This window comes from Hippocampus bargibanti, linkage group LG07, assembly GCF_051943395.1.
Source record: "Hippocampus bargibanti isolate YZ-2025 linkage group LG07, ASM5194339v1, whole genome shotgun sequence".
Lineage (NCBI taxonomy): Eukaryota > Metazoa > Chordata > Actinopteri > Syngnathiformes > Syngnathidae > Hippocampus > Hippocampus bargibanti.
The window spans coordinates 27,105,532-27,118,347 of NC_142740.1; the positions used below are offsets into that span (position 1 = coordinate 27,105,532).

The 12,816-nt window shown below is 36.1% G+C and overlaps 1 protein-coding gene across 5 annotated transcripts in view; it reads right to left on the reverse strand.

Moving 5' to 3' along the window:
- Positions 1–205: 205 nt before the first annotated feature.
- The window catches only part of LOC148896031 (oxysterol-binding protein-related protein 1-like), a 44,049-nt gene continuing 31,438 nt past the window's right edge, over positions 206–12,816 (reverse strand). The window contains exons 22-28 of one of the 5 annotated variants that reach the window (XM_089000303.1): positions 12,695–12,802; positions 12,471–12,560; positions 9,702–9,828; positions 9,337–9,444; positions 7,507–7,630; positions 4,831–4,921; positions 206–956 (exon numbers count right to left, since the gene is read on the reverse strand). In XM_089000303.1, the coding sequence (XP_088856429.1) occupies positions 854–956; positions 4,831–4,921; positions 7,507–7,630; positions 9,337–9,444; positions 9,702–9,828; positions 12,471–12,560; positions 12,695–12,802 (751 nt within the window). In that variant the 3' untranslated portion in view covers positions 206–853. The remainder of the gene's footprint in view (positions 957–4,830; positions 4,922–7,506; positions 7,631–9,336; positions 9,445–9,701; positions 9,829–12,470; positions 12,561–12,694; positions 12,803–12,816) is intronic. The other 4 variants (XM_089000301.1, XM_089000302.1, XM_089000306.1 and 1 more) reach the window with 4 other exon arrangements.

A 12,816-nucleotide genomic window follows, 5' to 3' on the forward strand; every position in this document is an offset into this window, starting at 1 on the left:
TGGGGGGGGGGGGGGGGGGTTACAGATAGAGAGAGAGAAGCCGCTCTCCCCAAAAAATAGAGGAAAAAAAATGTCGGGGAGCCATTTTCTTTTTTGAAGAATGGCTTCACTCGTCTGTAAACCCTCCCCTCACTGCTGCGTTCTTGACCAATCGCGTGGCTTGAACCGATGATTGGGGCTGGGAATAGACGACCAAAACAAGCCGGCTGCCATTTTGTTGTTAGAAGAACGGGCTCGTTCGCGAACGACACATCACTCATTGTGGGGCTCCGTGTGTATCCTGAAAAATTTTCCAAGGTAAAATTTTTATAAATTTAACATTCGTAAACCGAATAGTTCATAAACAAAGGGGTTCGTAAACCGAGGTATCACCGTATATGGAAGAGTAAAGTGGTTTTTTTTTAAGCTTAGCATATTTCAGAGGACGATGAGGTCAATTACGGCTAAGAGTGGGTTTATTTTGTCCACACAATCAAGAATTTCTGCCATTTTACAAATACAATAAAGTCTCGTTATATCGATATCGGTTATATCGATAGTACTGCTTATTACGATACTATTTCTATGAACGCAAGGAGAAAATTTACAAGCCGCAGGATCGGATATATCGATAGTCCGGTTATATCGATATTTTTTCAGACTCCCGAGAATATCGATATAACGAGACTTTACTGTATTTAGATAGCAGCCTATTTAAAAAAAAACACAATACACACGCGCATGAGCTAAAAGTCAACGGTGATGACCGTTTGTTTACAAACCCCAGCGATACTGACATTTATAACGCATGCCTCGAGAATGTCAAATCAGTTTAAGGCCGCAGTTAATGTGTGCGCAATGCTTGTGGAGAATTCTAGTAAATGTCTGGTAGCTGAGCATACGTCCTGTCCCAGTATCTGCCAGTGAAGATCCAGTCCTGCGAGCCGGTGTGGGGATTGGGGCCAAGCTGGAACCACCTGACAACCAACACAAGCAGACGAGCACTAAGACTCACGGACATAGAAGGTGTGTGTAAGACGAAAGGTTCATCTGCCAAACATTTATTCCCCATAAGAAACCATTAAAAATGAGAATAATCCGTTCCAAGCTCCCCATAAAACATAAATGGATACTAAATAAGCCTTAAAACTACACAAAATATACCTTATTTTATGTATAATAAATGTGCTATTGTATTGTAATTAAAGAAAAAACACAGGACTGTATGATAGTCGTTTTAGTGACCTTTGTGATGGTCGATGTAGTTGCCTCTTGATGGTATCCGAGTGAAGTTGCCGTGCTTTCTCGGCGATAATACCCTCACTCACACTGTCCCTAGCTGCTTTTCGTTAAACCAAATCAACAGATGTTTTTCAACCTCTTCTATTGCCTGATACCGTTGCTTAGACAACACAGAAACACCCTTAGCCACACGTAGCAATGGTCGACTAATCGTACTGGGACGCTAAGTCACAGAAACGCGCACCGCATTTGTGTTTTTCGATGATCTCATTCTTCTGCTCGACCATTATTTTCTTTTGTGTCCTCTTCGGCTTAACACGAGCGTGTGGTGGGGTCTGTTTCGGTCCCAAATTAGCAAAAGTACTCCACTCAAGAACAAACCACATCTGCACTCAAAGAAAAGTGGTGACAAAAACTAGTCCGGCAGCCACCGTGGCGCTGTGTGGTTTGGTTCGTCTATCGAAAATTAATTTGTATGCCAAGATTATATTCTCGAGAATTTAATGTTCGTTAGGCGAAATGTTCGTGAGCTAAAGCATTTGTAAACTGAGGTATCACTGTAGCTGATTAAACTAAACCGTGAATGCAAAGCAATTTTAAACAGATGTATTTTGAGGTCGGATTACCATGAGGTACCATTAGCCAAGAAATAACTGACCGACCTTTATTTAGGACAGAGGTGTCAAAGTCATTTTTTGCCGCGGGCCACATTGTAGTTATGGTTTCCACTCGAGGGCCGTTATGAATTTGGGGAACCCATTAGAATGTTTAAATCCCTTCAAATATTACATATAGAGCACACAGCAAATTAATGAATAACTCGTTTTCAAATCTGAAGTCAAGAATAATGACTTTTATTGTGGTTGACATCCAAAAATATGAAATTTTGGCTCAGATTTTAGCAATCATCATGGACAAGTTTAACAAGTTTGATTTGCTTTCGCGGGCCGAAAAAAATGATGTGGCGGGCCGGATTTGGCCCGCGGGCCTTGACTTTGACACCTGTGCTTTAGGATGTCCATTTTTGTCTTGAAAAGTCCATCTTGAAAAGGGCTTTGACAGTAAAATCCATTTCTTCTCCACCTTTAGCCATATTTTACAGTTGCCCGCTACTGTTTACATTGAATAAGGGCGAGGATAGTTAACGACTACCGAAAATTCACGTGTAACCGACACGCATTGTCATGAATTGGTAATCATTTTTTTTTTTCAGTATAAAAAAATCCATAACAGTCAGTCTGTTGTTTAAATCACACAAGGAAAGGAAGAATATTGTCAAAAGTAGGAAGGGAACATGGATGGATAACGAGATGAAAAGTAGAGCAGATGAGCGATAAAAGCACATCCTTGCCTCCCCCAACTCACCCCCACTATGGAACCCATCTCAACAAGAGAGCGGGACACATTTCAAGATGATATCTCAGCGCGGAGGATATGAAAGGCTTTTCTTTCAATTATTTCTGGTGATATCCCATCGCGCATGTTGAGCACGTCGTCGTCAAAGTCTAACCTTGGGCCAAGTGCGCGAGTATAGAAACAGACAGGGAAGGAGAAATAAACATCCATTTAGCTCAAGCAATTGAAGCAACAAACAAACTGCAGGAAAGCTTGAGAGTCAACGCTCGCTACTTACAGGGTCGAGCCCTCATGTGAAAAAAAAAAACATTTAGAATTTAGGGGAGAAGATTCTTTTTTTTTTACAGGCTATAGCTAGCTGTCTAAAAGAAAATTTGTGCCTGTCAAATTAAAAGCCCATTTTATAAGACAGTGACATTTACATATAATAAGTCTGACATTAATTACTGTGGTCAACAATCTTTTACAAAAATCATAAATCAGAGATGCAAGTATGTAAATTTGTAAATGTAGTATGTAAATTTCTCCACTGTGAGACTAATAAAGGCATATCCAATCCAATCCAAGTAAACCTTTCGAGCTGAGTTTGATGTTATAGTTTTTTTTTCGCCATATAGCCCATCAGCTTTTCATAATAATAATAATAATAATAATTAAATAGTATTTAACAAGATTTAAAATAATAATAATGTATCCTTAATATATTAATAGTATTAAACAAGATTTAAAATAATAATAATAGTTTTAATAATTTCAATAATTTCAATAATACTAGATATATTCAGAATATATTAATAGTATTTAACAAGATTTAAAATAATAATGTATTCTTAATATATTAATAGTATTAAACAAGATTAAAAAATAATAATAATAATAATTTCAATAATTTCAATAGTAATATATATTCATAATATATTAATAGTATTTATCAAGATTTAAAAGAATTCTAATAATACTATATTCATAATATATGAATAGTATTAACCTAGATTTAAAATTATAATAATAATATAATAATAATAATAATATTGTAATATTATTTACCCCATAGTCCATAATGTTTTAATCTAATAATAATAATAATAATAATAATAATAATAATAATAAGAAGAAGAAGAAGAAGAAGAAGAAGAAGAAGAATACTTATTATTATGTAAGCTATATAGTAATTTATTTAACAATATTTTTGGTATATATATATATATATATATATATATATATATATATATATTTTTATCATAATATTATTTCCCCTCATAGCCCATCAGGTTTTAATAACATAAATTATTAATATAGTTATAGATTAGTAATATATCAATAATATATTAATAATATACTAATATTCATAGTTTTAACAAGATTTTCTATAATATAATCAGCCTTGTTTAGATTCGGTAATCGCTTATTTTTTTTCTGCAATGACTATAAATTACAATACCTTGTAAAATCCATACAGCACAAGCGAAACTTCAAAACAAACAATGAAACTATCACGAAAAACTGATCCGCTCAAAGACCTTGAAAAAAAGAATACAATAAATGGCAATATTCAAGAAAAGTGTAATTTAGATTATTATTTAAAATGGTTTGGCCTTAGGCCAAAGCCATTTCTAATATTGTGAGATCGAATGATTGATTAAATACAGCATATACTTGATTAATTCATCGAGGTATAATCGTCAATCATTTGTCAAATGACATAATGACACCTCTAGGCATCTATTTTAGAAACTATTCAATGAGTATAGATGACTTCATAACCCATTTATTGACCATGAAACTTTTTCTGTCTGGAATAACTTTGTCATATAAGTTTGTTGCGCTAAAGGCTAGCTACGCCCTTCTTTGCGAGCTACGCAAACAATCTCTTGGATGAAGTATCATACTTGAGCTCCCGAGAGCATAATTAACCTTTTCATACAGCTCTGGCGTGAGGAAGAAAGAGAAGGAGCACATTGCCAAAAAGTCCCCCTCCAAAGAAGCTTCCACTGGGAGTAATTAACACAAAATGGCCGCTCATCTTAGCACATTAAACGGAGAACAAACGACAGAAGACATTGTGAATACCAACCATCAATTATGGCCCGAATTGTCAAAAAGATGAGGATATAGACTGCGGGGAATCCGTCTTGTCACTAACAAAGATGGCCAGTGCCGGTTTTTGGCTCCAATTGAAAGACTTTGCATGAATTATAGCATGCCCGTGAAGTGGAGCCATTACGAGTAGAAAAGTTCATTCAATGAACTCACCTCGTCTTCCACTCGTCATTCGATTTGGAGATTTTCTTCCTGGCGGCCCTTTGCTTCTCCTCTAGTCTTTTCTTCTCCTCGCTGGCCAAGTCTACGGGGAACAAAAAAAAAACAAAAAACAAAGAATGCTACAAACCTGTGGAAAGCATTTTTTAAACCAAATACCTGAACAAACAAAAGAGCAACTAAAGATACAAAAGTACAGCTAGCACGTGTGGCTGTCGCTGCTCACCCACAGAAAAACTTATGCTGTGAGTGTAAAGTGACCTTGAGCGTTTTGAAAGGCGCTTATAAATGAAATGTATTATTATTATTATTAAAAAAAAAAACAAATTCACTGGTGACACCCACGGAAAAGCCAAAGGCATTTTGGTGTGTCGGCAAGGTTAGAGCAACTAAAGGTACAAAAGTACAGCTAGTTGTACTCACGTTTTGGTCATGAACTCACACTTCAAGTCATCTAGCTAGCTACCGAGCTATCTATTTGCTAATTATGAGCTGGCTGGCTTGCTATCTATTAGCTATGTAGCTGGCTATTTGGCTAGCTATCTAATGGCTATCTGATAGCTATCTATTAGCTGTCTTGCTGCTTAGCTGCCTGGCTAGCTATCTATTCGCTATCTAATAGCTATCAGTAGCTATATATTTGCTAGCTGGATAGCTTCCTATGTATTTGAGTTAATTCCGGGTAGAGTGAACGCTGGCACGTGTGGCTGCCGCTGCTCACCCACAGAAAAACTTATCCTGTGATTGTAAAGTGACCTTGAGAGTTTTGAAAGGCGCTTAGAAATGAAATGGATTATTATGATAATTAAGACAAGAATGAAAAACAAATAAATAAATAGATGGCAAGGGAGCTAGGGAGTTAGGTAGCTATCTAGCTATCTAGCTATATCGCTATCTAGCTAGGTAGCTACCTAGCTAGACAGCTATCTAACTAGGTAGCTAGATAGCTAGCTAGATAGATAAAAAACAAATACATAATCAAACATACAAACAAATAAATAAAATTGTGCTTCTTTTGTGACCAAGCTGAAAATGCAATAGCATTGTAGGGCTAACTGTTTACACACACACACAAAAAAGGAAGAGTTCATATTATAGAAAAGGTTATTTAACATCAACAACACATCAACAAATTACAAATGTAGAGCACATAAAAAATTACATTTTTCATTCTCTTTGAACTGCTTAACACAATTGTATTTAAAACATAAACCTTTTCCCAAATGTCTTATTTTTAGGAAATATATAATATTTTGTCACCTTTTGAGGAGAGTGTAACACCTGTTTTCTTTTTGGGAAAATGCAAATTGTATTATTTATTATTTATTTTTGTATGATTTACTATATTGTTTAAAGATAAAAATGCAACATTAAGAATTGATCAGTCCGCTGTTTTCGTTTTTTTGGAAAGTGCAAAAACATTGCTGGACTTTTTAAAAAAGTGCAACAGTTAAAGGACAACCAACGCCTGCGGACAAGTTGTGTCCATAATTTGTAAAATCACTTCAAATGACTTCTCCTGAGCGTATTTTACAAAGATTCCACCGTGTATAGTTTATATTTTACATTTTAAGACTCGCGCTGAATATTCAGGAAGTCTTGTTTTCGAGTTGGTGACAATTCCTGACGTGACGTCACGTCAGGAACGCCCTTGACCGAGAAAGCGACACACAATGCATTTTGGGTACTTTGTTTGGTCTGAAAACATCGTGTTGATGGCGAAATTAGAAGGAAAACACATCAATAACGCGAAGGTGAATCGCTGTGTGTTGCACCAAGACTTCTATTTGATACTAGTTGACACAAATTCCCAGCAGACAAATCAGCCCATTTCCAACGGAGCTTGGGCGCCATATTCTGCATTTTCTGGGAGCTACATTGGAGTCCAGACGCCTTAAAATGATACAGAAGGACTTCTTTCATCGATTGCAAACATTTATGCTTTCCTCTTCAGAACTATTTGAATCATATTCATAACTGGATGAGGAACAAGAAGTAACCTTCTGAAACTCGCCATTTCCGAGGGCATTTTGAAGTAGTTTTGGGACATTTTAAGTAATTGTTATTGGTGTTTTGCATTTCACTAAAAATATCAGACTGCGTGTTTTGGGTATTTTAGATGCTTTAAAATGTTTTTCTGATGTCAGTTAGGAAACAAAGAAATTGTGTCGGTTGTCCTTTAATTGTGAAATGACAACATGTCACCTGATGGCAAAAAAGAGCATACAAAACACATAATTTGACAAAAGCAGCCAAGAGGGAGGAGGTAAAAATGTTTTAGGGGAAATGAGATAATTACTCTATGGCACAGGTGTCAAAGTCAAGGCCCGCGGGCCAAATCCGGCCCGCCACATCATTTTTTTTCGGCCCGCGAAAGCAAATCAAACTTGTTAAATTCCATGATGATTGCTAAAATCTGAGCCAAAATTTCATATTTTTGGATGTCAACCACAATAAAAGTCATTATTCTTGACTTCAGATTTGAAAACGAGTTATTCATTAATTTGCTGTGTGCTCTATATGTAATATTTGAAGGGATTTAAACATTCTAATGGGTTTCCCAAATTCATAACGGCCCTCGAGAGGAAACCATAACTACAATGTGGCCCGCAGCAAAAAATGACTTTGACACCCCTGCTCTACGGTGTCATCATGAAATAACGTTGTTACCGATGTCGCCGTTCTCCATGGCTCGAATGTCGGGCCTCATCCTGCAGTCCGTGCGAGGAAGGATGCCCTCCATGTCCTCATGCAGCTCATTCAACTGCATGGCGAAGGACGTGAAGTTGTACATCTGCGGAGGTGGTAAATTGGATTCAAGGGCTTTTGTTCATGGTGCAGGGTCATTAAAGATACCAAAATTTAATACTGAAAAAAAAGAAAACATTTTTGTTCACGAAACAAAACAAAACAAAAAAGAGAAAAAACATTTCAAAAAGCGACATTTTAGCTTTTATAATTCTTACTACCTATAATGATAGCTAAAATGTCCTGTTTTTTGGCAATCTATTTCGTTAATGGATACCACAGCTTTGTGTTTGCTTTTAACATTTAGCTTGTAGCAGATGTGCCCATTTCACCATGACGTCTCTGATCCATTGGTGAAACGGACGCTTTGATCCTCTCTTCTTTCACTTCAAATGACTTCTACTGAGCGTATTTTACAAAGATTCCACCGCATATAGCTATATTTTACGTTTTAAGACTTGCACTGAATATTCAGGGAGTCTTGTTTTCGAGTTGATGACAATGCCTGACGTGACATCACGGAAGGAACGCCCCTGACCGAGAAAGCGACACACAATGCATTTTGGGTACTTTGTTTGGTCTGAAAACTTCATTTAGATCCGTGTTGATGGTGAAATTAGAAGGAAAAAAACAAATAACACGATGGTGAATCGTTGTGTGTTGCACTAAGACTACTATTTGATACTAGTTGACACAAATTCCCAGCAGACAAATCAGCCCATTTCCAACGGAGCTTGGGCTCCATCTTGTGCATGTTCTGGGAGCTACATTGGAGTCCAGACGCCTCAAAATGATACGGAAGGACTTCTTTAATCGATTGCAAACATGTATGCTTTCTTCTTCAGAACTATTTGAATCATATTCATAACTGGATGAGTAACAAGAAAGTATCTTCTCCGAATCTGAAGCCATTGTTTTGATTCTCGAACAAGGCAAGACGTCCTGGCGTGACGTCACGAACAAGGGAACCTTCTGAAACTGAAACTTTCTGAAGTCATTTTGAAGTAGTTTTGGGACACTAAGTCATTTTTATTGGTGTTTTGCATTTGACTAAAAATATTAGCCTGCGTGTTTTGGGTATTTTAGATGCTATAAAACATTTTTCTGATGTCAGTTAGGAAACAAAAAAATGGTGTTGGTTGTCCTTTAAAATTGAATGACAATGTCTTTATGTTATGTCTTTTTTTGTTCTTTTGATTTCAACATGGTGCAGTTAGAGTGGCTGCCTTTCAAGCAGCTCCTTTATTTTTTATTTTTTTTTACTTCTTCCTTTCCTCTTCTCTTACTTTCATCACTTTGCTGCTGTGAAATGTACATTTCTCCACCGTTAGACTAATAAAGGCTAATCCAATCCAATCCTGCACCCTGTAATCTGATAACACGATATATCAGAATCAGAAAACCTTTATTTGTCCCACAATGGGGAAATTTGCTATAATTGATAACTGATTCTGATTTATGCAGTCCAAAAATGTAATATTCTTTGGGTCCTGTAATTTGAGTGAAAATGACCTGGCACTGGAGTGGACACATTTTTGCACATGTCTGGCAGTGAATGAGTTAAGAGTGTGTTTGTAAGAGAGATATTTTTTCTCTCTAATGTCAACAGTCGTAACCACTGTCCCTGAAAGGGTTAATTTTGCACCAAACAAGCACTCCATATAGATATATAAACTCAAACTAACACTAAAACTAAAAATAACATTTGATTTCTGTCTTTACGGGGCTCCCGGGTGTGTTTTCTAAACCCACCTGTGCCGAGTTGGCCGGCCGGGGGACGATCCTCCACAGTAGCTGGCTGCCGGGAATCACGTCCACGCTGTCGGGTGCTTGAAAGGGAACGTCCTCCACAGTGCCGTCCTGCGCGCGGGGCAGCGGGTGTACACTTTTGACATGACTTCCATTCAAGTTTGACAGAGTTTAACTTTGTATCCAAGGTCATTTTACAGACCGACACTTTATTTCCCTGTGATGGATTGATGGTTGATTTGGTCTGACACTTGCGGGGATAGGTACAAATATTAACATGTGACCTCTAACGTGGACCGTACAGATACTCGATGCAATATTTGATCGTATAAGGATCACGGCAGTGGATGACGGAGTTGTTCCTGTACCTTTATGCCAAAGTTTTTGGCTTCTTCTCCTTTCCGGTCGCTTTTCCTGTGAGCCTCCAGGGTAGCAGGATCGATGACGTACAAGCACTCGGTCCACTTGCCATACAGTGCACATAGCTTCTTTTTGCTTTTAGGTACAAAATGAAAGCAAAATGTTATTAGTTTATCTTCTCTTTAGTCAAGTGGACTATGAATAGTTTGTCTTTATGTATTTATTTATTTATTTACTCATTTACTTATTTACTCATTTATTTAGTTGTGTATTTATTTATTCTTCTATTTATTTATTTATTTACTCATTTATTTAGTTGTGTATTTATTAATTTATGTATTCATTTATTTATTTGTTATACTTTTGTGTATCTATTTATTTATTTAGTTAGTTAGTTCTTTGTTTATTAGTTTGTTCACTAAGTTGTGTATTTATTTATTTATTCATTAAAACGCCCATTCAATCATTTTTTTCATGTATTTATATATTCTTGATTCATCTATTTATTTATCTATTTATTTACCCATTTATTTATTTATTTATCTATTTATATGGTACATGTTTGTTTAACCATTTATTTATTTAGTTCTATGTTTATTTGTGTAGTCACTAAAATATATAAAATAATTATTTATTTACTCATTTATTTAGTGATTTATTTGTGTATGCTTATTTATTTATGTATTTATTTAAATGCCAATTCATTCATTTATTTATCAATTATTTCAAAACTAAATAATTGATAAATAAATGATATTTATTATTATCTATCTACTTATTTATTCCTTTATTTACTTAGTTATTTGTTTTTTTTTTTAAATACTGTAGCGAAGTGCCATCAATAATTTGCCTTTTTTTGCCAGGGCCCAAGTTTCAACACTTGCTATTTTCACAACAGGAAAATCAGTAGTTTCGGGGCAACTACATCATACTAATCATACTACTACTACTACTACTACTAATAATAATAATAATAATAATAATAATAATAATAATAATAATAATAATAATTTTGGAACTTTAATTGTTGCACAACCACGCACGCCCCCACCAAACATTGCATTTTAATCACCCATTCTCCAGCGAGCCATGTGCTCCGCGTGATTCTCCCTTTCCTCTTAATCCCACTTGGCTGCTTTTCTTGCAGTCGTGAAATTGAATTCAGATCATGACGTTGGAGAGCAGCGTCTCAAGTCAAATGATTGACTAATTGTGCATTAATTAATAATATAGGTTGGAGTTCATCCAAAGCACTCCACGCCGCCGGTTTTGATTTACCAATGATTTCGGTTAAGTACACTTAAAGCACATTAAATCACGCCGGCTCGGAAATATAATGAAGGATGAGGATATTTGGATTCGCTTTTCATCAGCGCCAGTTGGATTCGGCGCAAAGTCTTTTATCTGAATCACTCGAAAGCGAGAGTGATGACGACAGCACTTCCCCCACGATGCATAAGGGTTCGTGTATTAAAAAAAAAAAAGTACACGAGAAAGGATAAAGTGTGATTAAGGAGACGTAAGGATGCTTTTTCTGATATTTACAAATGGCTGTAATTAAACAGCAAGCTGTTGCACATTCATTTAGATGCTGGTTTGCGTGACAGTTGAATTAAAAAAAAGGTTGTTTTTTTCCAAGGGGAAAACATCCAACCCAACATCCGTAATATTGACTCCCTCCCTATTTTCAAGTTCCACCTCAAAACCCATCTGTTTAAGATTGCTTTTAATGTCTAGTTCAATCAGCTATTTTATTATTTATCATTTTACTTATGGTTTTATTATGTGCTTTGTTTTATTGTTTTTATTGTAAAGTGTCCTTTGGTGTTTTGAAAGGCGCTTGAAATTAAATGTATTATTATTATTATATTATTATTAAAAACATGGTATATTGTAGGAAGTCAAGTTAGAACATACATACACCAGGTGCACATCTGCTTTTTATCTTCATTGATGGAAATTTAACTCATTCGGTGCCATTTCGGGAATTGAAAAGTGTGACGTAGAACGCCATTCCCGAATTTGTTCAGTTTTGGCTTTTCGGTGCCAAAAAAGCGCTGGTCAGACCTCTGGCAATGTTTTTCCCTCCCACCAGGGGGAGAATTTGCATTTTGTACAGCCGCCCACATTTCAAGTTAGATAACTCCAGACCCATATAACTTGGGAATTAACTATTTTTTTCTGATATAAGAAGTGAGTCTAAGATTTCTTACGCCGAGTTTAATGTTTATGTAGTCCTAAAACTCAATATTCTGTGGTTCCTTGAATATGAGTGACAATGACAAAAACCCTGGCATTGAAGTGGACACATTTTTGCACATCGACTGGCAGTGAATGAGTGGAACAATGCACTTTTATAATAATAATAATAATAATAATAATTACATTTTAAGCGCCTTTCAAAGCTCTCAAGGACACTTTACAGTCACAGACAATCATAGGTAGTATAATAAATAAAATATAATCACAAATACAATGCAATAAATAAATTACTACTACTACTACTACTACTACTACTAATAATAATAATAATAATAATAATAATAATAATAATAGTTCATTTATAAGCGTCTTTCAAAACTTTCAAGGTTACTTTACAGTCACAGGATAACGTCAGTGTGAACTACCAGCAAAAATTTTAGTTCGCTGACGAAGCCTCTTGGATCAGAAGCGAAACGCCCGACACCTTCAAAGAAGTACAGATGACAGCTGAAGAAACCTTCTCATTGAAGTCACAGGATAGGTTTTTCTGTTAACACTGATTTGTGTCCGTGTACCTTTTGTCCAATATGTAGCCTTCAACTTTGTGCAGTTCCTTGCCAAAAAACCCACATGGCTTAAAGTTGAGACAGCATTTTTCGCCAGTTCTACATCAAACAACACAGAGACACATAAAGGAAAAAAAAGTGTAAACGGTGTCCAGTACTGCTGTAATGGTTTCAATTAGCATTAGCAATAGAAATGATCATCTCTGAACCAGTCCTCAGACCGACTGTCTTACTTGTGGTTGATCACCTCCACACATCCATACTGCTCAATCCACAGCTGGCCCACGATGATGTTGTGCACACAGCATGTGGGGTTGGTCCACGTGTATGCTTCATTGTGCCTGCGCAGCAAACC